We start from the raw sequence: 25,346 nt of genomic DNA on the forward strand, positions 1-25,346 counted from the left end.
CTCATAGTGCTCAGAGCCATTTAACCAAAAAGTATCGGGACGCCTGGCTGAAAATGACTTAGAAAATTACGTGTCGCCCTCCATCGGTAATGCTGGAATCCAATTTGGTTTTAGCCCACCCTTAGCCTTGATGACACTTTCCACTCTCGCAGGCATATGTTCAATCAGGTTCTGGAAGGTTTCTTGGGGAATGGCAGCCCATTCTTCACGGAATGCTGCACTGAGGAGAGGTATCGATGTCGGGCGGCGAGGCCTGGCACGAAGTCGGCGTTCCAAAACACCCCAAAGGTGTTCTATAGGATTCATGTCAGGACTCTGTGTAGGCCAGTCCATTACAGGGATGTTACTGTCGTGTAACCACTCCTCCACAGGCCGTGCATTATGAACCGGTGCTCGGCTGCGTTGAAAGATGCAGTCGACATCCTCGAATTCCTCTTCAACAGTGAGAAGCAAGAAGGTGCTTAAAACATCAATGTAGGGCTGTGCTGTGATAGTGCCACGTAAAACAACAACGGCGCAAGTCCCTCCATGAGAAACACGACCACACCATAACACCACCGCCTCCGAAATTCACTGTTGGCGCTACTCACGCTGGCAGATAACGTTCACGGGGCATTCTCCATACCCACATCCTGCCATCGCATCGCCACATTGTGTTCCGCGATTCGTCACTCCACACAACGATTTTCCACTGTCCAATCGTCCAATGTTTACGCTCCAAGCGAGGCGTCGTTTGGCATTTACCGGCGTGATGTGTTGCTTATGAGCAGCCGCTCGACCATGAAATCCAAGTTTTCTCACCGCCCGCCGAACTGTCATAGTACTTGCAGTGGATCCTGATGCAGTCTGGAATTCCTGTGTGATGGTCTGGATGGATGTCTGCCCATTACGCCCTCTTCAACTGTCGGTGGTCTCTGTCAGTCAACAGACGAGGTCGGCCTGTAGCTTTTGTGCTGTACGTGTCCTGTCACGTTTCCACTTCACTATCACATCGGAAACAGTAGGCCTAGGGATGTTTAGGTGTGTGGAAATCTAGCGTACAGACGTATGACACAAGTGACATCCAATCACCTGACCACGTTCGGAGTTCGTGAGTTCCGCGGACGCCCCATTCTGCTCTCTCACGATGTCTAATGACTACTGAGATCGCTGATGTGGAGTATCTGGCAGTAGGTGGCAGCACAATGCACCTAATATGAATATCGTATGGTTTGGGAGATGTCCGGATACTTTTGATCACATAGTGTATGTCTGTATTTGAATACGCATGCCTATATCAGTTTCTTTAGCACTTCACCGTATTACATTCGAGCCTTATATTAATTTTAATACAGCTTGTTCGAGGAACTCGATGCTAGTAGGGCCGCACTCAAGTAGCACTTGGAAGAACTATTCGATGTCTAGTGACACCGAATGTCAGACTGTGTAACTAGAGACACAAAAGCTGCACATTTTAAAAATAACACTCGAAATGAAAGGCAGACAATTAATGCACCAAGTCATTTTACTCGCTGATGAAAGTTATTGTAAGATATTAAATCATTTCTATAGAAAATAATATTTAAGAGTCAAAATTTTGTAAAACTGCCTCCTCCTTTTGAGAGTGGTGCCAGAGTAAGTTGGTTTACCGCTAGCGCGTAATTTCTGTTTTTGTTCTGTTTTTCTTAACGGTTAGCTGATCTGGAATAAGCTGTTCATTTGCATTTTGGTAAGCAAATAACTTATTTACATGTTAAATATATGAAGCAGAAATAGATAATGTTGAATTGTGGTGTATATTTTTTGTGACCCATCTGTAAGCTCAGAATATCTGAATTTTGCAGATGGAACTGAGTTCGTAGTTTACGGACATATTTATTTTTAGAAATAATAAATGTATTTTTCAATAATTTTTGACTGTCGCAAGAAACTATTTAAATCAGCGGTCGTCAAAATTTTTTGCTCGAGAACCAAACTTTCCATTGTGGAGCGGCGCCGTAGGCCACATATCTCCCGACTTAATTATTGATTGGTAACCTAAATAAATGAATGTGTTATGAGCCCCAGTAGACTAACTGTACTAAGGAGACGATACGTGTGCTGCCAGCTCCTAAGTAATCGTTGGAAATCGACACCATTCGGAAAACTTCGTGTCGACTATTCTTCGTTTCTTATAGCTGGTGACGTGAAAGTTGTGACACCATAAGTGTCTTACGAGGTAATGTTGAGGTATCTGCGTGAACGGACGATTAATTGATTAATAATAGTACATGTACTTATATTTGAATGTGTTACGCCATATGAAACACGATCATAGATGTTTACTAAATGTGGTGAATTTCATTTTTCTTCTGCCCATTTCACTCTACTGCAAGAGTCTTAATATAATTTCATATTTGCAACTACAAATATGTGCCGCATTTGAAGATGATCGTTACTTAGTTAGAAATGTTTTCTATAGCAGCTTATCGGTACGAGACCCGATGCCAAAGTTCTCTATACCGGAAGACAGACTATGGAACATTCCCGCCTCTCACAGCCTTTAAACCTGCAGTATCTGTGCCACTAGCATCTCTGCCCCCGAAGCATGTGGCTAAGTTTATTTAACTCACTGCGGAATTCACTAACGTCAATTAAAATTAATCACGTCTTAAAATGACTGTCCACGTGCTCAATGACCCGGTCTTCATTCCGGGTTACCTATTTCAGAACTTCCAGGGTAAAAAATTGATTTTCAGTATTTCTTATAATTATTGACAACATTTAAAAATCTGAACTGCTATTACAATTTACACACTAAGGTGTATAAAATTATGTTAAGTTTTCGTAAAATAAGACAAGTATTAAAATTAGAAACTGTGTATATATTATTAGGCAGTGTAACTCATGGCGCGGAAATTACCCAGACTATATTCATCTAGTATTTGAGAATGAAGGCACGTAACGACTTCCAACAAACTTCACGTACGCTTTCAAACCTTTACGAAACTTTTTCTCGCTGACACCTCCACAAAATGACGGAAGGAAAAAAGTTTATCGATTACTACATTTTCGTTATTCATATAGTAAAATCTGTCACACGTGACGTTTTAACTTATTACTTCTTTACAGCTAACTATCCAAAACACACTTTATAGACAGTATCCACATATCCCACTGAATATACCTGCAAGATTATATCATCGCACGACTCATAGTTCAGAGGATATAAAGTCATAAACGCTGAGATGCGTGGAAACTAGCTTCTGCGTAAAATGGAGTGCAAACTGCACATACTACACTCATCCAGTGTTTGTTAATGCGAGCACTTAGCGACTTCAACAAGTTTCATTGGTAATTTCAAATCTTTTCTAATCTTTTTGTCGCTTACATGCTTAACGTCAAATACTTAACAGATTAACTCGTTTATAAAGTTATCAAAAGTTTGGCGCTGTTTTTCACGTGGGAGTTCCATTCCTTGCAGAATCGGTGGTGTACTGGTTCTTATACGGCTGAGAACCGCGGGCCGCACCAGCTGATGATTCCGGCCGCATGCGGTCTGTGGAGAACAGTTTGACGACCACTTATTTAAATTGTTCATTCAGCTTATTTCCTTTTTTTTTTTAAAAAAAAAAATGCTTTTCTTGGCGATCTGGCACGGACTGGCCAATTGGGACTGACCGACCGCCATGTATTTCTCTGACAGTGGCGTTATTCAGGTGCTGTATGGAGGGGCATGGAATCAACACACCGCTCTCCCAGGCCTTGTCGGCTCTCTAGACCGTAGAGCCGCTACTTCTCATTCAGGCAGGTCAATTGGCGTCATGCGGCTGAATGCATCCCGTTCCAGGCCTCCCACCAAGGAAAAATCTTTGGCAGTATCGGGAATCGAACGTGGGTCCTCCTCATAATAACCAGACACTCCGATCACTGAGCTATGGAGGCGGTTTTCCCTTAAATACATTGACGAGATCGTTAATGTTATGTTAACAAAGAAGAAATGTGGTTTATTCACGAAAAAAGTTTAACAACTAGTATTTTAGCGTATTTACTTGTGTTAGGATGAAAGATGGCAATTATCCAATTATCTGTGATCTAAAAAATTTCGTGATAGAAAAATTAGTAATAGCAATAGCAGCAATAATCATTAACAACCTTACAAGTCTACCTCTTACGCAGTCAGTCTCTTCATACTTCAAACGTTTAACGGACAACTAACGATTCACCCTAACACTATCTGCGCTGACGGTTTCATTTCAGTGTCTTTTTATTAAAATTGATGGAAATGGCTACTCATCGAAGGGTTCAGCTAATTTTAGGCACGCCTTCCATTTTATCTTGAGGAGCAGCAATTTTAATTTCAGTAGACTGTGACGACTTCAGTTTAAAGCTGCTTACTATCTTTACCAGAGGAGAGGGACAGAGGGAAGTGTTGGCTGAGTGCCCACACAAAGTTTCGGTCCGTTGTATTAAACAGTCTCCCTGAAACACCGCTAGATGGCAGTACATGTTTCACTTAGACTACACACTAGCTGCCAAACACGTTAGTTTGGGGGGGGGGGGGGGGGGAGTAGCGCAATGTTATCGTACCAATAAAGCATTTTTACAGTAGGAAGGTGGACAAAGTGGTGAGCTGTCGTTGTTTGTACAGTGTGTTTTTCACGGTTATGGCGCTCTGGAAGAAATTTATGCAAAATTCACACAGTTCGACAGAAGGGAGAAATGCTTGATTGCTGAAGAGGCTACATCGAAATCTACAAGATTTTTTAACAGGTCCATCTACTTAATGGCGGTTTCTAATTTACTCTCACAAAAGGCATGGCTGGGCCTTATTCAAGGTAATTCTGCTATTATGATTACTGCCATAGTCTTCGTAGTAATAATATTACCCCTCGACACCCTGAAACGTCCCGTTTGAAAAATTTATACATGACTGTGCTTAAACTGACACACAATATTTTTTTAGCGCAACGCAATCTGACTTTCAAAAATCCCTACAAAAGAATGGCCCTGAATAACATTAACCTATACCTTTCACAAATCACTTACCTCACCAAAAATCTTCGTTACTCGAACTACTGCAATACAGCGAGCGCCACTACTGCCAGCTAAATAAAAGATTTTAACTACTGAAGGCACTAACTACTAATAGGCATAGTTAGCAAATGAAAGATTTTGATAGAGAACAAACAATGTATTTACCTCAATAGTGTTCAAAAGTCATAATGTATATAGCAGCTCATGACATCCAGTCTTACAAATTTCAAAACTCCGCCATCTCTCTCCCCACATCCACCACTGCTGGCGGCTCACCTCCAACTGCGCAACGCTACGCGCTGTTCACATCCAGCTGCCCAACACTACAATGGCAGACAACAATGCAAACTGGCCACAGACTGCACAAAGCACAGCCAGTGATTTTCATACAGAGCGCTACGTAACGTTGCCAATAAGAAAACATAAACAACCTACTTACAACCCCTCCTATCCCAGTTGCTCGCTAACAGGCACCTGGGACTACTTCACCGTTTGTCTCAGTACAGGCACACTTTTTAAAATTCTCAGTAAAGGTGGGCTGGTGGCACCGAGGATGTTGTTGAACTGGGAATCTTAGAGGGACTCTCTGCGATAAAATTCGCGGATAAGTCAATGTCACAACGTCGCTACCCCCATGATCAGGCCATAGGAGGCCGCGGAAGAGGAGGGCTGAAAATGCATAGGCACACTTTGCTGTTTCGGATCACGTTCAGATTTCGCTGAATGGTTGTGAACGCTGCGTATTGGTTCTAACCTCTACACGATACCAAAAATTGTGGTCGCACTGTGCTCCAAAAGGGTATGATCATGTTCAGTGGGGATGGAGCCCCGTCATGTTATTAGCAAAGCACTGAGACGTGCAGGAGTGTGACCAGTGTCAGAGGTTATCAAAAACGTCGCACTGTTGATTATCACACTGCGAACTGTCTTTTTCGACCGCAAAATGTGTGGGAATTAACGTCTGCAAGGGAAGAGGTGGTTTCGCTTGGGCTCTTTATGCCACTCCTATGGCCTATTCGAGTCGCAGCTGTGTCTCAGACATGTTTTCTACGGCCGCTCATAAGAAATACCGCGTGATTTCAACGCTGGGCATCGTGGTTTCGATCTCCATCGCAGAGTTGTCGATAGAAGGGGTGAAATGTGGGTAAGAATGGTCTGACGATCCAGCCATCATGTAACACGTCCACGGTGGCGTTGGGCAGAATTTTGGTGAAATTTAGTGCCAATGTGACACTATTAACCCACCTTACAGCTCCCGTGAACTTCTGAGGTCTGGCCTTTTCTTCGCATGTGTCGACACCTCGCTGTTGGCAGCGTCGTCGAGCCTGAGGGGGACGTCGCAAGGCAACACACTTCAGCACCTTCACAGAGAAATTTGTAGCAATCTTTGAGTCAAATTTCAAACTTATGCGTGTCAGTGGGAGACAAGGACGGGATTTTGAAAAAGTTGTCATTCAATTGTGTTGCGCAATGTATTATGTCTCCCGATTGGGCTTTTATATGCAGTTTATCGTCTCAGTTTTATCCCTAAGGCCTGTTTTGCTACTTTATTGGTTTGGATTTAGATTTTTTGTGGACGTAAGATGATTCTTCGGCCTCTGACTCCACTGATGCTGGCACATCACACCACAAGCACCCAGGACAAACCACTGAGAGTAACTCTCCAGGCTACCTGCTGCCATTCTGTTAGTCAGTTTACATCGTGAACATTTATTCCGTCAATTCCAGGGTCTGAAGTGTCGTCTGCTCTTCTAGTGGACTGCACTACGGGCAACGTCCACGCCGTCATCCGTTCGCCTGTCTCGGAACGCGCCAGCTCAACGCCGCCGGTCAAACCAGTGTGCGTTTATCCCATAGCCTTACTACACTGCAGCGCCAAAGAAATTGGTATGGGCATGCGTATCCAAATACGGAGATATGTAACAGGTAGAACACGGCACTGCGGTCGACAACGCCTATATAAGACAACAAGTGTCTGGCGTAGTTGTTAGATCTTTTACTGCTGCTACAATCAAGATTTAAGTGACTTTGAACGTGGTGTTGTAGTGAGCGCACGAGCAATCGGACACCGCATCTCCGAGGTAGCGATGAAGTGGGGATTTTCCTGTACGACCATTTCACGAGTGCACCATGAATATCAGGAATCTGGTAAAACAGCAAATCTCCGACATCGTTGCGGCCGGAAACAGATCCTGCAAGAACGGGACCGACGACGACTGAAGAGAATCGTTCAAAGTGACAGAAGTGCAACCCTTCCTCAAATTGCTGCAGATTTCAGTGCTGGGCCATCAACAAGTGTCAGCGTGCTAACCATTCAACAGAACATCATCAATATGGACTTTCGGAACTGAAGGCCCACTCGTGCACGCTTGATGACTGCACGACACAAAGTTTTACGCCTCGCCTGGGCCCGTCAACACCAATTGGACTGTTGATGATTGGGAACATGTTGCCTAGTCGGACAAGTCGCGTTTCAGGATATGTACGGGTATGGGAGGGAATCTCATGACTCCATGGACCCTGCATATCAACAGGGTACTGTTCAGGCTGGTGGAGGCTCTGTAATGGTGTGCGGTGTGTGTAGTTGTAGTGATATGGGTCCTCTGGTACGTCTAGATACGACTGACGGGTGACACATACGTAAATATCCATTCATGTCCGTTGTGCATTGCGACGCACTTGGGCAATTCCAGCAGGACAGTGCGACACCCGACACGTCCAGAATTGCTACAGAGTGGCTCCAGGAACGCTCTTTTGAGATTAAACACTTCCGCTGGCCACGAAGCTCCCCACATATGAACATTACCGAGCACATGTGTGATGCCTTGCAACGTGCTGTTGAGAAGAGATCTCCACCCTCGTACTCTTGAGGTTTTATGGATAGCCCTGCAGGATTCATGGTGTCACTTCCCTCCAGCACTACTTCAGATATTAGTCGAGTCCATGCCACGTCGTGTTGTGGCACTTCTGCGTGCTCACGGGCGCCCTACCCGGTATTACGGCAGATGTACCAGTTTCTTTGTCTCTACAGTGCAAAGACAAGTTGACCGCTAAGTTTTACTAGTGTAGCGTTCTCATATCAGGTCCCCTATTTGCAGGGTAACAGTGTCTTTGCACTTAGTAAATGGTGTGAAATATCTGATAAAACATTGCATACACAGTGACCTAAGAGACCCAGACAACGTTGATAAGGACACTGTAGCCCTGTCAGAAACAACTGCGAAAAATAAATGGATAATTCAAATTGCCTGGGAGATTAAAATTATTCAAATTCAAGTTAGGCGAAGGAAGAGTTCGCGGGGTAAAAAATAAGCGTAAAGATACGCTGATAATGTGCCAGGAAATATTAAACAAGATTCGAAACTGAAAGACTTTGTTAATAGTAAAATAATCTCATTATTTGTTACTTCATAATTTTCGTGCAACTATCTTGAATCAATAGCTTGCCGCAATTTCACTACTACTTATAAGAAAAGCAAACTCCTTTCTTGAATAGATGCGTATAACTTCCCGCCTTTTGATGTAGGCCTAATACAGAAAACCTGGAAACTATATTCATTTACGACAGACTCGATTATTCTGTAGGAGTTGCGAAGTAAACATCCTTTTATTTAGTACTTGGATTTCCTTCCCTTGACTCTCATATTTTGCACATGACGACTTCAATTCGGGAACAGTTGCCTCACTTCTCCATTACGGCGTTGTAGGGGATCGGTTTAAGCATGCTTGTCCGTCATTTCTCACAGCCTATATCTTACCTCAATAAACAAGAATCTCATGAAGAGAAGCTAGAGTTAAAGAGACTCATGAAGAGCAACTTTAATTGAACAGTAAGCGTACTTTTTTACAATTTCTGGTGTATATTATACGTGATGGATCTACACTCATGCTCATAAATCAAGGATAATTGCAGAATTTGGTGCCACACAACGTGGCATTACACAAAACTAACGCTAATAGCACAGGCACATAGGGAACACGCACGACACAGATCTATAAGTCCACATTATTGGTGATAAGTTGAGAAAACCGTCCTGAAACACTTGTGATACAAAACGCCACTGTTTCCTGCGCATGTACCCCTACATCAATATGGGATATGATCACCATGCACACGTACACAGGCCGCACAACGGGTTGGCATACTCTGGATCAGGTGGTCGAGCAGCTGCTGGGGTAAGGCCGCCCATTCTTGCACCAGTGCCTGTCGGAGATCCTGAAATGTCATTGGGGTTTGAAGACGTGCAGCGATACGTCGACCGAGGGCATACCAGACGTGCTCGATGGGGTTTAGGTCTGGAGAACAGGCAGGCCACTCCATTCGCCTGATATCTTCTGTTTCAAAGTACTCCTCCACGATGGCAGCTCGGTGGTGCCGTGCGTCATCATCTATCGGGAGGAAGGTGGAACCCACTGCACCCCTGAAAAGGCGGACATACTGGTGCAAAATGACGTCCCGATATTCCTGACCTGTTACAGTTCCTCTGTCAAAGACATGCAGGGGTGTACGTGCACCAATCATAATAACACCCCACACCATCAAACCACGACCTCCATACAGGGCCCTTTCAAGGTCATTAAGGGGTTGGTATCTGGTTCCTGGTTCACGCCAGATGAAAACCCGGTGAGAATCACTGTTCAGACTACACCTTGACTCGTCCGTGAACATAACCTCGGACCACTGTTCCAATGACCATGTAGTGTGTTCTTGACACCAGGCTTTACGGGCTTTCCTGTGTTCAGGGGTTAGTGGAACGCACCTTGCAGGTCTCTGGGCGAATAAACCGTGTCTGTTCAGTCATCCGTAGACTGTGTGTCTGGAGACAACTGTTCCAGTGCCTGCAGTAAGGTCCCGAGCAAGGCTACCTGCAGCACTCCGTGGCCGTCTGCGGGCACTGATGGTGAGATATCGGTCTTCTTGTGGTTTTGTACACTGTGGACGTCCCGTACTGTAGCGCCTGGATACGTTTCCTGTCTACTGGAATCGTTGCCATAATCTTGAGATCACACTTTGTGGCACACGGAGGGCTCGTGCTACGACCTGTTGTCTTTGACCAGCCTCCAGTCGCCCTAGTATTCTACCCCTCATAACGTCATCAATATGTGTTCTTTGAGCCATTTTCAACGCACAGTCACCATTAGCAAGTCTGAAGACGTCTGCACACTTACTTGCTGCACCGTACTCTGACATGAACCAACACACCTCTGCGTATGTGGACTGCTGCCAGCGCCACCGTGCGACGATCGCGGGTCAAATGCACCGCATGGTCATACCCCGAGGTGTTTAGACACGCAAACCGCCCGCCAGAGCGTTGTTTCACCATGTATCAGTATTATCCTTAATTTATGAGCATGAGTGCATGTGCTCGCAACATTGTGTAGGCAGGATGGAAAATAGCTGTAAACTAGTTACAAAAAAGGAGAGCTTTCAAAAAAGCTAGTCCAAGTTACGGAAGTAGCTGTACAGTACAAGAACTGAGCAGTGTTTAATCTGTATTACTAACCATGAAAAATTCACTCAGTAAATATCTTTAAATGTTAGACAAAACAGTTCTCGATAACCAAGGTCTTAGGCCCAGTGTCGATGAGATATTAAGCAAATTCCGAGTCCCTGATAGGAGACCAAGTGTTGGTTCGATCATCGCTTATTTAGGATGTCGTTGTTGTGGTTATCGCGTACGCAACGTATTTTTATCGTTGCAATACATTGCATTCGCGGAGCTGTCGTTTGTACTCAGTTGACTCATATGAAAAGATTTCGGACGTGATTATGGCCGCACGACGGAATGTAACAGACTTTGAACGCGAAATGGTCGTTAGAGCTAGACGCATGAGACATTCTATTTCCGAAATCGTTAGGGAATTCAATATTCCGACATCCACAATGTTGAGAGTGTGCCGAGAATACCACATTCAGGCATTACCTATTACCACGGACAACGCAGTAGCCGAGGGCCTTCACTTAACGACCTACAACAGTGACGTTTGCGTAGAGTTGTCAGAGCTAACAGACAATCAACATTGCATGAAATAACTACAGAAATCAGCGTAATGGTTTGATGCAGATCTCCATGCTAGTCTATCCCCTGCAAGGCACTCCATCTCTGCGTAACTACAGCTGCCTATATCAGTTTGAACCTGCTTGCCGCAGGTGAGTCTTGGTCTGCCCCTACAATTTTACCCCTCCACACTTCTTCACATTCCCAAATTAGCTCTTCGTTATGGCTCAGGCTGCGTCCTATCAATCCTTTATTTTAGTTCAGTTGTGCCATAAGTTTCATTTTTCCGCAGTTTGATTCACTACTTCCACATTAGTTAATATATCTGCCTGCATAATATTCAGCAATCTTCTGTAGCACCGACGTTTCGAAATCTTCTATTGTCTTCTGGTTCGAATTGCTTATCGTTCACGTTTCACTTCCGTACAAGGTTACACTCCAGGCAAAGATCTTCAGAAAAGATTTCGTAACTCTCAAGTTCTTACTAGATGTTAACAAATTCCCCTTTTTCTTATATCCTCCGTACTTCAAACAAATTCATTTATTTTGCTGCCCTAATTCAAAACTCACCGAATACTTTTAGTTTCTTATTACCTAATCTACAGTGAGGCGACAAAAGGCATGAGATGCCTCCTAATATCGTGTCGGACCTCCTTTTGCCCGGCGAAGTGCACCAGCTCGACGTGGCATTGGATTCAACAAGTCGGAAGTTCCTTCAGAGACATTGAACCATGCTGCCTCTATAGTCGTCCATAATTGCGAAAGTATGACCGGTGCAGAATTTTGTGCACTAAGCTCTCGATTATGTCCCATACATGTTCGATGGGATTCAAGTCGGGTGGTTTGAGTGGCCAAATCATTCGCCCAAATTGTCCAAAATGTTCTTCCAACCAATCGCTAACAGTTGTGGCCAAGTGAAATGGCCCATCGTCAGCCATAAAAATTCCATTGTTGTTTGGGAACATGAAGTCCATGAACGGCTGCAAGTGGTCTCCAAAGAGCCGAACATAACCATTTCCAGTCAATGATCGGTTCAGTTGGACCAGAGGACCCAGTCCATTCCATGTAAACACAGCCCACACCATTATGCTTGCACAATGCCTTGTAGGAAACTGAGTTCCATGGCTTCGTGGAGTCAGCGACACACTCGAACCCTACCAGAAACTGTTACCAACTAAAATCGGGCCTCATCTGACCAGGCTACCGCTTTCCAGTCGTCTGGAGTCCAATTGATATGGTCACGAACCCTGGAGAGGGTCTGCAGGTGATGCTGTGCTGTAAGCAAAGTCTTTCACGTCGGTCTTCTGCTAGCACAGACCATTAACGCCAAATATAGCCACAATGTCGTAAAGGATACGTTCGTCATAGTCACACATTTATTTCTGCGATTATTTCACGCAGTGTTGTTTGTCTGCTTGTACTGGCAATTCTACGCAAACATCACTGCTCCAGGTCGTTAAGTGGAGGCCGTCGGCCACTGCGTTGTCAGTGGTAAGAGGTAATGCCTGAATGTGGTATTCTCGGCACATTCTTGACACTGTGGACGTCGGAATATTGAATTTCCTAACGATTTCCGAAATGGAATGTCTCCTGGCTCTACCTCCAATTGCCATTTCGCATTCAAAGTCTGTTAATTCCTGTCGTGCGGCCATAATCAGATGGGAAACTTTTCACAAGAATCAACTCAGTACAAACGACAGCTCCAATGGAATACACTGCAGTGCACTGCAATGTATAAAAATTCGTTGTATACGCGATGCTACCGTACATGTGTACATGCACATATCGCTGTCCAGTGACTTTTGTCACCTCAGTTTTGCAACGTACGGGGATATAATGAATATGAAATTTCTTGTTTCATTACTGCTACCTGACCTCGGCTCTGTTTCAATACGCGACGCGAATATACCCCCAGTATCGTTTACATCAAATTAATATGATGATATATTTTATTAATAAAACTCCTATTCTATCAGTAGTTTACTACCTACAGAAATGATAATGCTTTGATTATGGTCTGTTATTAAATTTTACACTTATTCATTAAAAACGGAATGAGCAATATTCCTAACCTAAAACATTACCATCAGATTAATTCCCTAAATTAACTATCCTACCATTGGCACAATGGAGACTCTATCCCTAATCGTCCCTTTCCCTAACTTACGTAGGTTAATACTGACCACGCAAGTGGTTTTACTAAGGTTCCACCTAGACGGACACAGAATCAGAGAACTCAAGCAAAGAGCTAGTGGAACGCGTACGCAATTTCAGTTACAGTGCCCTACTTTGCCAGCTGTTTGCTCTAATATCACCATAATTCCGCACGTAGATTACGACAGTCGTCCCAGGCACCAGCCTGATGTCGCCTTTCCTCTGTGAGAGCTCTTGCGAAGGAGACCTCAGAGTCCGCCTAGCACCACCGCCGACACCAGAGACCCGATCTTGTTACCGCCAAACTGTGCCGTTCCTCGCACATGTACCCATACGCGTTTTTTGCCAATCAGGACTCTGAATTTTCGAGCGGACGTTCCACCTTTCATGGACGCGCCGTAGTTGCGTCCCGTTAGCCGCAACGGCGGGAAACAGTCTCTGTCTCGCACGTACGGCCTCTCTCTCTTCTTCCACCTGTGAGGTCACAAGTGCCACTCAACCGACAAAGCAGCCGCCGTGTGAAGCACCGGCCAGCTGCCGGCCACCTCGCTTGTTCGACATCGCAAACAACTCTTTCCTGTGTCCGTCCAGACCACCTTCCCAATGATAATAAGCACGGTTCTAAAATCTTGCGTACCAGTATTAACCTTGATATGTTGATACTAGTATCGTTCTGTCAAATGGCTAACGGCATCTCTATCCGCGTAGTATATCTCATATACACTCCTGGAAATTGAAATAAGAACACCGTGAATTCATTGTCCCAGGAAGGGGAAACTTTATTGACACATTCCTGGGGTCAGATACATCACATCATCACACTGACAGAACCACAGGCACATAGACACAGGCAACAGAGCATGCACAATGTCGGCACTAGTACAGTGTATATCCACCTTTCGCAGCAATGCAGGCTGCCATTCTCCCATGGAGACGATCGTAGAGATGCTGGATGTAGTCCTGTGGAACGGCTTGCCATGCCATTTCCACCTGGCGCCTCAGTTGGACCAGCGCTCGTGCTGGACGTGCAGACCGCGTGAGACGACGCTTCATCCAGTCCCAAACATGCTCAATGGGGGACAGATCCGGAGATCTTGCTGGCCAGGGTAGTTGACTTACACCTTCTAGAGCACGTTGGGTGGCACGGGAAACATGCGGACGTGCATTGTCCTGTTGGAACAGCAAGTTCCCTTGCCGGTCTAGGAATGGTAGAACGATGGGTTTGATGACGGTTTGGATGTACCGTGCACTATTCAGTGTCCCCTCGACGATCACCAGTGGTGTACGGCCAGTGTAGGAGATCGCTCCCCATACCATGATGCCGGGTGTTGGCCCTGTGTGCCTCGGTCGTATGCAGTCCTGATTGTGGCGCTCACCTGCACGGCGCCAAACACGCATACGACCATCATTGGCACCAAGGCAGAAGCGACTCTCATCGCTGAAGACGACACGTCTCCATTCGTCCCTCCATTCACGCCTGTCACGACACCACTGGATGCAGGCTGCACGATGTTGGGGCGTGAGCGGAAGACGGCCTAACGGTGTGCGGGACCGTAGCCCAGCTTCATGGAGACGGTTGCGAATGGTCCTCGCCGATACCCCAGGAGCAACAGTGTCCCTAATTTGCTGGGAAGTGGCGGTGCGGTCCCCTACGGCACTGCGTAGGATCCTACGGTCTTGGCGTGCATCCGTGCGTCGCTGCGGTCCGGTCCCAGGTCGACGGGCACGTGCACCTTCCGCCGACCACCGGCGACAACATCGATGTACTGTGGAGACCTCACGCCCCACGTGTTGAGCAATTCGGCGGTACGTCCACCCGGCCTCCCGCATTCCCAATATACGCCCTTGCTCAAAGTCCGTCAACTGCACATACGGTTCACGTCCACGCTGTCGCGGCATGCTACCAGTGTTAAAAGACTGCGATGGAGCTCCGTATGCCACGGCAAACTGGCTGACACTGACGGCGGCGGTGCACAAATGCTGCGCAGCTAGCGCCATTCGACGGCCAACACCGCGGTTCCTGGTGTGTCCGCTGTGCCGTGCATGTGATCATTGCTTGTACAGCCCTCTCGCAGTGTCCGGAGCAAGTATGGTGGGTCTGACACACCGGTGTCAATGTGTTCTTTTTTCCATTTCCAGGAGTGTATTATTTTCTGAACAAATATCATGCAACGTGCTAAAACCTGTCACCTTAAAGTGTAATTCCCTCAGTATCCCCTGGTTTAATTCAATTACATTCCATTCCTCAAGTTTTACTTTTCTTAGCATTTCTCTTGTATCCTCTTTTAATGAGACTGTCTTGTTCAAGTGCTCTTCCAAGCCTTTTACCAATGCTGCAGCTTGCCAGTGACTTTGTAATTCTGTCAAAGTTTTTATTTCCACATCTCTTCTTGGTTTCCTTCACTGCTAGTTCGATGTACGGATCGAATAATATCGTGGGTAGGCTACAACACTAGCTCATTCCCTTCTCAACTGTGCCTTCTCTTGCAATCTGTTTCCGTACAAGCAATAAATAACTTTTCGCTCCCCAGGATATGGAAAAACAAAATCAACATGTGAGAGAGCAACATTATCTGCCAACCACATCCATATTGACCAGAAGGTAAAAGCAAAAAGTAATGTAGTGAGTCGGGGTTCAATGACCGCTAGGGAGGAGTTGAAGAGCCGTTCTTCTGGTGCCAGGACGGCGATGACTTTTCCACCTGGGCACTACGGGTTTGTAGATGCCTTCGGAGACGGGAGTGATATTGTGGGCAGCTCTAGAGAAACAAGGGGTGACGATAAACAGTTCTTTATTGCTCTATTATATTTTAACAGTCATTAAGGCGCGCCCTCGTCTCTGTTGCGGTTTAGCATCGGCCGCTAATGTCCCCACCTGTAGCGGCAGATAAGGTAGTGAAGCGTGCGTTTAATACGTGCTACTCAGGTGGCATCGCGCTGACCATAAAGCCGGCACGCCGGGAGCTGAGTTGACAGCAGTGGTCAAGGTAGGATGCGACCTGACTACGGACGCGACGCAAGGCAGCGACGGCACTATGAATGGCTAACTGACATCTTTCTTTCGTAATTCATATTAGTACTTGCAGACTCACTCTAACCAACACCAAATCAAAAGTGAAGTTTAGAGGAGAAATTTCGGAACCATTCCCCATAAAAACAGGCTTAAGACAACGTGACTGCCTATCACCATTACTGTTCAACTGTGCACTGGAATACATAATGAGAGAATGGTACAAGGACAATCCAAAGATGATAAGAATTGGAAGTGCAAAAGATGATAATAGCTTAAACTGTTTGGGATTCGCTGACGATCTTGCTCTCCTAGCCAACACCGTTCAAGAAGCCAGACAACAAGTGAAATCACTACAAGAAATAGCAGAGAAAGTAGGCCTCAGAATATCATTTGAAAAAACGGAGATTATGCTAACTGATCCACCACTTGCAAACAAAATTACAATAGGAGAACAGGAAATCAAAATTGTTGATAAATTAAAATATTTAGGCGAAATAATAACATACAATCTAAATGAGAAGGCTAATCATGGCGGAATTGAATAAAAAAAAACTGAACTACGCAAATTACATTACCAAAACTACATACAACAAAAAAGCCTATCTATAGATGCAAAATTAAAACACTATAAAACAGTTACACAACCAGAAATAATGTATGCAGCTGAAACTATCTTCAAAACAACTAATACAGCAGAAATTGAAAGAATACTAAAAATAGAAAGAAAAATAATTAGGACATGTATAAATAAACAGTATAAAATAAATGGGCATTGGAGAATAGCATCAAATGAAACAGTATATAAGAAAATAGAACCAGTCATGAGCACGATCAGGAAGAAACGCATCTCATTCTTTGGGCATATGATGAGAACTCCAGAAAACAGAATTAGTACAAAAATAATAAAAAAATTGTGGAATAGCAAGAGCGACATTAAATGGATCACAGAAATTGAGGAAGATATAAAAGAACTCCAAATTACAGTAGATGACCTAAAAAACAAAACACCTTTTATATAATAATAGACTCTAATAATTATATTACCTAAATATCATATTAAGTTATTGTTGAGCCAAATTGTATCCCTGGGTAACAACTTGTTTACAACTTTGTATTTTTGACTAGAGTGGTCCAATGAAGGCCATAAAATAAATAATAAAAAAATAAAATAATAAAAAAGTACTTGCAAAATGCATATGTAATTTCACATGCTGCCTACGGTTAGTTACAAACTGAATTAGCTGTTCACTTCGGCATGTGAGAAGCTGTTTTATTGCGTTTATTCGGCACAGCAGCCTAGCAGAGAGAGACAGCGGAGGGACCCAAGCATTCTATCTTTAAGTGGTCTTCATGGCCGATACAGCCACCACCCTCGCTGGTTTCCCCGACTCGTGGCTGGCCATGTTAATGCGGTGGGAGGTAACGCGCTGGGTAGCTAGAAAATGTTCATGCAAAGGCGTGAACTGTACATGGAGGAATGTACATGGAGGAATGACAGTGCCACTAAAACAGAGTTATTAAACACGATTTTCCGAAACTCCTTCACCAAAGAAGACGAAGTAAATATTCCTGAATTCCAATCAAGAACAACTGCCAAGATGGGAAACATAGGAATAGATATCCTCGGTGTCGCAAAGCAGCTTAAATCACTTAATAAAAGCAAGGCTTCCGGTCCAGATTGTATATCAGTCAGGTTCCTCTCAGAGTATGCTCATACAATAGTTCCATATTTAGCAATTATATACAACCACTCGCTCACATAAAGATCCGTACCTAAAGACTGGAAAATGGCTCAAGTCACACCAATACCCAAAAAGGGAAGCAGGAGTAATCCGTTGAATTACAGGCCCATATCACTAACGTCGATTTGCAGAGGGTCTTGAAGCACGTACTGTATTCGAACATTATGAAATACCTCGAAGAAAACGATTTATTGACACGTAGTCCGAACGGATTCAGAAAATATTGTTCTTGCGAAACACAACTAGCTCTTTATACTCATGAAGTAATGAGTGCTATCGACAGGGGATGTAAAATTGATTCCATATTTTTAGATTTCCAGAAGGCTTTCGACAGCGTTCCTAACAAGCGTCTTCTAACCAAACTGCGTGCTTGCGGAGTATCGCCTCACTTGTGCGACTGGATTCGTGATTTCCTGTTCGTAGTAATAGACGGAAAGTCATCGAGTAAAACAGAAATAATATCCGGCGTTCCCCAAGGAAGTGTTATAGGCCCTCTAGTCTTCCTGATCTATATTAACCCTTTCATACCTGAATTTTTTTCTGGAGGAAGAAAAATTTTTCACTGTGTAGTAATGCTCTTAGGTGATTTTTTAATGAATTTAGTTGGAAGATGTATACAAAAATATGTACTCATTTTCGCAACATATCTTGTACATTTGGCTTCATTTTATGAATTAAAATAACGAATTACAAAATATTCTCTATTGTAATAGATAGTAAAATGACCATTCAGTAATTCCGATCCGAAATGACAATAACAGATTTCAGTTATACAGTGAAATACAGTGAACGGATTACATCCATGTATTCTGGTGGTCACGAGGTGCACCTCACTGCTACATTGACTTGCTGATATATTTATTGTGATGCCCAGCAGTTGGCAGCACTTGCGCTGACAAAAATTTTGAACATTCACAAATGTGTACCTGAGGTTACCATTGGGAAAAAATATTTCTGTTGTAACGAAGACACAGAAAAGTTAATGTACACAATTGTAGCGTGAGGGTCTGAAAGGGTTAACGACATAGGAGACAATCCCAGTAGCCGTCTTAGATTGTTTGCAGATGATGCTGTCATTTGCCGTCTTCTAAAGTCATCAGATGACTAAAACGAATTTGCAAAATGATTTAGATAAGATATCTGTATGGTGCAAAAAGTGGCAATTGACCCTGAGCAAAGAAAAGTGTGAAGCTATTCACATGAGTGTTAACAGAAATCCGCTAAATTTTGATTACGCGATAAGTCACACAAATCTGAAGGCTGTAAATTCAACTAAACACTTAGGGATTACAATTGCAAATACCCTAAATTGGAACGATCACACAGATAATGTTGTGGGTTGCGGGCTTTCAATATAATAATGAAATGATGGTGTGGTGGCCCTCAACTACATACCCTCCGACTCAGAGTTGAAATATTAAAAGTTTTGGCTGGTTTCGTTGTGTGTACAGTATGAAAAGACACATGAATCGAATGGTCGAAGGTTCCTATCATTCGGCAATTGCGAATTTTGAACGTACATAGACATTTATAAATGAAAGATTGCAATTAAATAAATTATGCAGGTACTATTTTAACGACTTTGAATGATGAGTACGATAGCAGAAGTACCTTTAAGAATGGCCTTTATAACTGTAAAACACGTATTGGTGTCGATGGTCCAGCAATTAAATAAAATGTAAGTTGAATAACAGGGTAACAATAGATTCCTACTTCACGTAATTAGTTATAAGCAACAAAATAGCTCGCGAGATATTCACTTCTAAACACATACTACGTCTTCACTGCAGAAGCCACGTAAATCTCGCAAGTGCACAAGTCAGCACTATGAAATACCGGGTGATCAAAAAGTCAGTATAAATTTGAAAACTCAGTAAATCACGGAATAATGTAGATAGAGAGGTACAAATTGACACACATGCTTGGAATGACATGGGGTTTTATTAGAACCAAAAAAATACTAAAGTTAAAAAAATGTCCGACAGACGGCGCTTCATCTGATCAGAATAGCAATAATTAGCATAACAGGGTAAGACAAAGCAAAGATGATGTTCTTCACAGGAAATGCTCAATATGTCCACCATCATCCCTCAACAATAGCTGTAGTCGAGGAATAATGTTGTGAACAGCACTGTAAAGCATTTCCGGAGTTACGGTGAGGCATTGGCGTCGGAGGTTGTCTTTCAGCATCCCTAGAGATGAAGGTCGATCACGATACACTTGCGACTTCAGGTAACCCCAAAGCCAATAACCGCACGGACTGAGATCTGGGGATCTGGGAGGCCAAACATGATGAAAGTGGCGGCTGAGCACACGATCATCACCAAACGACGCGCGTAAGAGATCTTTCACGCGTGTAGCAATATGGGGTGGAGCGCCATCCTGCATAAACATCGTACGTTCCAGCAGGTGTTCGTCAGCCAGGCTGGGGATGATGCGATTCTGTAACATATCGGCGTACCTCTCACCCGTCACGGTAGCAATTACAAATCCAGAATCACGCACTTCCTCGAAGAAAAAAAGGCCCGATAACGGTTGATGTGGTAAATCCAAACCATACCGTGACTTTCTCGTCGTGCAATGAAGTTTCCACGACAGTTCTAGGATTTTCGGTAGCCCAAATTTTGCAGTTGTGGGCGTTGACAGACCCTCGCAGCGTGAAATGAGCTTCGTCGGTCCTCAACACGTTACCCAACCAATCGTCATCTTCCGCCATCTTTTGAAACGCCCACACCGCAAATGCCCTCCGCTTCACTAAATCGCCAGGTAACATTTCACGATGCCAATGGATTTTGTACAGATAGCATCGGAGGGTACGCCTAAGTGCCAACCAAACAGCAGTGTTTGGAATGCCGGTGCGACGTGCGACTGAACGAGCGGTGAGTTCCCCGTGCATAGACGGGCCCGCTACTGTCTCCATTTCTTGCTGAACTGTCTCAGCAGCATTACGCCTTTCAATTCCCCCCGAAGGGGGCGGGCTGGCAGCAGCTTAGTATGCCGCTCTTCAGCCTACAGACTTTGTTAAAAATATGAAGAGAATAAATAATAAAAACAGGCGATAAAATCGGAGACTTAAAGAGTAGCATGGCGAAAAAAAATCGTGGAACTGAAAACAAAGAACAGAGGGATGATAAAATACATACGAAGCAGACAGGTAAAACAGTAGACAGACAATTAAAAAAACACGGAGACAGTCTGGTTTCTGTTCGCAAAAGATATAAAATTCACACCTAGCGACAGCATGGTTTCTGTTCGCAACACGAGAAGGATGAACAACACTGAACAGTCACTGAAACACTGCCCTAAAAAGTTGGCAAATGTGACATACCACAGCCGAGAGCAGGTGGGGGGGGGGGGGGGAAACTGGACAGATGATGGAAAAATAAAAAATGGGGGAAGGAGAGGAAAAGCGAAGGGGGGGGGGAGGTGGGAAAGGAGCCAATGGAGGATGAGGACCCATAAGAGGGGTGGGGGGTGCAGACGCGGCAGGGAGTGGTGAAGGCAGAGGAGAGGAATATAAAAGGAGGGGGGGAGAAGGGAGGTAGGGAGAGGTTTGGTGGGGAGAAAACAGGATGGAAGGGGGGGAAGAGGGAGCCCAGGGAAAGGACAGAGGAAAGGGGGGTGGGGATCAGAGTTGATAGGAGGGATAGATGGAGGGAGAGAAGGCATCATCTGGGAGGGAGAGTTGATGAAAGCCACCTTGGGAAAGGAGATGAAGGGCTTAGAGATTGAGGGTAGGGGGACACAACAGTGAAGGTGTGGCAGGGGGCGAGGACGGGAGAGGAGAGGAGCAACCAGGGGATGAGGGGCATCAAGGCGGCGGGAGGTGTAGAGTGTGCGGATATGTTCGAGGAACAGGAGCAGATGGGGGAAAGGAATAATGTCATAGAGGGTCCACGTGGGGGATGGGAGGCGTATACCGAAGGTGAGACGGAGTGCGTGACGCTCAAGGGACTTATAGAATTTGGGGGGGGGGGGGGGGAGTGGCAGATATCCAGGCGGGACTGGCATAACAAGAAGATGGGACGGATTAAGGATTTGTAGGTGTGGAGGATGGTAGAGGGGTGCAACCCCCATGTCTGGCTAGAGAGGAGTCGGAGGCGGTTGTGGGCTTTGGATTGGATGGAGCGGAGATGAGAGATCCAGGTGAGGTGACGGTAAACGGTGAGGACAAGGTTGGCGAGGGTTGGGGTGAGGTGGACAGGATGGGCGCAGACAGTAAGGTAGAAATCCAGGAGCCGGAAGGAGCGAGTGGTACGACCTACGATGATTGCCTGAATTATCTCTCTCATTACAGCTCCTTTTATGCACGATTTTCACGCGCAGTCACTGACGTTCTGCCGTCCAGCGCCATCTGTCGGACATTTTGTGACCTTTGTTGTTGTTGTTGTTTTTTTTTTGGCTCTAATAAAACCCCATGTCATTCCAAGCATGTGTGTCCATTTTTACCTCTCTATCTACATTATTCCGTGGTTTATTAAGTTTTCAACTTTATACTGCATTATAACTCCTGCGAAAGCTTCGATAGACGCTAGTAGCTGAAGCGTTTTGATTTGAGGAGATCCGAAATTCGTGGCCGTCGTTACAACGGCCGTGAATCGGACGCCCGATCGAGCACGTGGCTGCCAGGGGAGATCCTGCAGAGGACGGGCCGGGCCACCTGGTGGAGGCGGGGGCGGCAGTTGCGGCGGCGGCGGCGGCGGCGGCCTGTCAGCGGGCGTGCCGCGGCGCGGCGTCAGCGTGGGAGTGGCCCTATTTCTGTGCAGCGGCCAGCGGGCGGCCAGTGCAGCCGCAGGAGAGCCGCGAGCCGGACATGGAGGCCAGCGACGTCAGTATGCGCTCCCGCCACGCACAGCACACCGCCGCAGCCCGCCGTCTCCTCGCCTCGCCTCGCCTCCAGCCTAGGCAGTGTCTCGGGCAGCCAGACACTCGCGCACTGCCACCACACACCGCGGACCAGTTGGTCAATCTGCAGCGAGCGCCACCTGCCGCCGCCATCTCCATCCTCCTCAGCCATAGTGTCGAGCACAGTCACACTTCTTAATACTGCTAGCCAATGGAGAAATTAGGAACGACGAACTTCCACAACAGCTCCGCTAAACCACTGCTCCGAAACCAAAGAGGTGACCTCTGTTATTGTTTGGTTTACTAACAGGTAGAATATAGCTTGCCCGATCAGCGTTACTGCAGTAGAGGAAGGGGAGACGTCGGACACATTGCAGATGATTGGGAGCCCTTTACATCCAGCAACCTCTCATTGCTAATGCTCTGTCCTACACTGTTTACTCGACACAAATTATTGTTTAAACACTGTTCTGTCTTTGATCTGATACCAGTACCAAACAGTACACGTGGTGAATCCCAACTGCACCAACAAAATTTCAGATTTTTTTTCAGGGATATTTTCCGAGTATTTTGTTATAAAAGACACGTTAGTCACTGTTGGATCGTTAAAAAGTAACAGTATTTCTTTTGATTCCTTACTCTCATCTGTCTTTCCATCTCTATCGCACTGAAAATATCTGCGCAACAGTGTAAATGGCGACGGTTTGCCCTGTGTGTTTTGTTTCGAAACAAACTTGTACAATTCACTCACGATACTTTCTGTTGACAACAGTAGCGGCCACTTTATTCTTGGACCTCAAGCCTGCATCCAGTACTGCTCTGTTCTGTCCCAGAGTTTGTTACGGTGACACACAGCACTACGGATAGGTTTAATGATGGTCGGTTGGCCGAAATGCAGCTCCTGTACGGGTTTACTGAATGGGGTGCAGGAGCAGTATAAAATGCTGTTCTGAGCTGTGGGAAAAGTGTACTAGTTTCATCTAAGGATTGTTCCATTACTTTGTCTTTTGTCTTGTACGTTTCACTGAGTGCACATTACAGAATGTTTCGGAGCTGTCAAGGTATGTTTAAAGAAATAAAGGTAACTACGGTAAGGGGCAAACAAATCATAATTATGATTACATTATTACCCTCTAACAAACCACCACCAACTGTCGGTCCTTACGCCAAAAGACTCAGACAATATCCCAGAACAACCTCATAAATCTTGTCTGTGCAGTTTTGGTTCATACTGTATAAAGGACTCGAGTCTCGTAGCTTTAAATGGTAAGCAAGTCGACTGTTCTGCTGAGGATGCACTATTGTCGGTATTCAATAACACAAAGTGAGAATGGAGCTACTAACAAGTGGCAGTCGGAAACATCATGGAATCATACTGGCACGATGGAGTTCAAAGATTACCTTCGCACGAGAAACGATTATCTTTAAAATGAGAGTCCCACATCCAGGAAATAAGAAAGTAACAACGCGAATGTTAAGTTCACTCCCATAGCCCTTTACTAAATTTGATCGTGTTGGATTTGGCATACTCTACTTCTTCCATGAAAGCAGTGAAACTGACGTGGAATCTGAATTACATTAAAGATTAGAACGTTTCACTCACGGAAAACAGTGTTACAGGTGAATATCATGCTAACTTCCAGAATGAGAAAAAGTCTAGTGAAAATGCATATCGAATACTAAATCTCTACTGTACACCTCTGGTACTTGCTGTCAAATTACTCCACTATGAACATTCATGAAAGAAAATTATTGTATTAATCCCTAATATACGCAGTTTACTTCTTTTTATGTAGGTGAACTTTTTTCAAAGATCTTATTAATAGATAAAAAGGGAATTGAGAAAATGTACTTTTACTGTGCTCTTAAAACTTTATTATACGTTTTTACAGTCTATAAACCTTCAATTACTATTGTACTGTAATATCTTATGTAATACAAACAGATATCTACAACTTTTGTATTCACCTCAACGCCGTAGTCACCTGTGAGTAACATACAACCCTTTTTTTTATATACCTAAGTTGGCGGGTGTAACACAGCAACTACAGTTTGATAAATAACGACGAAAAAGCACGACTTCTGACTTCTGGCTATAAACGTATCTGTTTACTTCTACACAGTCCCTTGATAGAAAATGTTCACTTACGCTTTCCGAAACTTAAATGTAGTCGCGGAAAATAACTCTGAGGAGTGGTATGAGAACTTCTGTCAATTTTTACTCAAGATTTGTAACAAAATGGTTCAGTACTTTTTGTTGATATACACATGCTAATCTTACGTAGAATAGAATGAAGTACTCACTGAGACCATACAACAAACTTTCTGTAAAACGGGAGTAATGGAAAATATGTTTCGTAAAAGGGAGAATTTGCTTGTAGTCTATCATTTTAATGAATTTGAAAATGAAAGATATGCATCACTTTTCAGAAAGCCGGGAGGGGGGGGGGGGGGGATGGAGAACGACGTAAGAAATGTAACACAGATCCACCAAACACAATCTGTAAAAACCACTGCTCTTAATTATAGATGTTATAAGGTCCATGATGCACTCAATATTGAAGTGAAATGAAATAACAAACGAAAAATCCACTGAAC

At 44.6% G+C, this 25,346-nt stretch overlaps 1 protein-coding gene across 3 annotated transcripts in view; it reads left to right on the forward strand.

The window, feature by feature from the left end:
* LOC126475389 (F-box/LRR-repeat protein 2) overlaps window positions 1–25,346 on the forward strand; it is a 710,612-nt gene that overhangs the window by 454,207 nt on the left and 231,059 nt on the right. The window contains exon 1 of one of the 3 annotated variants that reach the window (XM_050103216.1): window positions 22,608–22,731. The exons of the other annotated variants lie outside the window; for them this stretch is intronic. Coding sequence (XP_049959173.1) covers window positions 22,717–22,731 — 15 coding nt within the window. The 5' untranslated portion in view covers window positions 22,608–22,716. Of the gene's footprint in view, window positions 1–22,607; window positions 22,732–25,346 lie in introns of those variants that run through there. 3 annotated transcript variants of the gene reach the window in all.

Source organism: Schistocerca serialis, chromosome 4, assembly GCF_023864345.2.
Source record: "Schistocerca serialis cubense isolate TAMUIC-IGC-003099 chromosome 4, iqSchSeri2.2, whole genome shotgun sequence".
NCBI lineage: Eukaryota > Metazoa > Arthropoda > Insecta > Orthoptera > Acrididae > Schistocerca > Schistocerca serialis.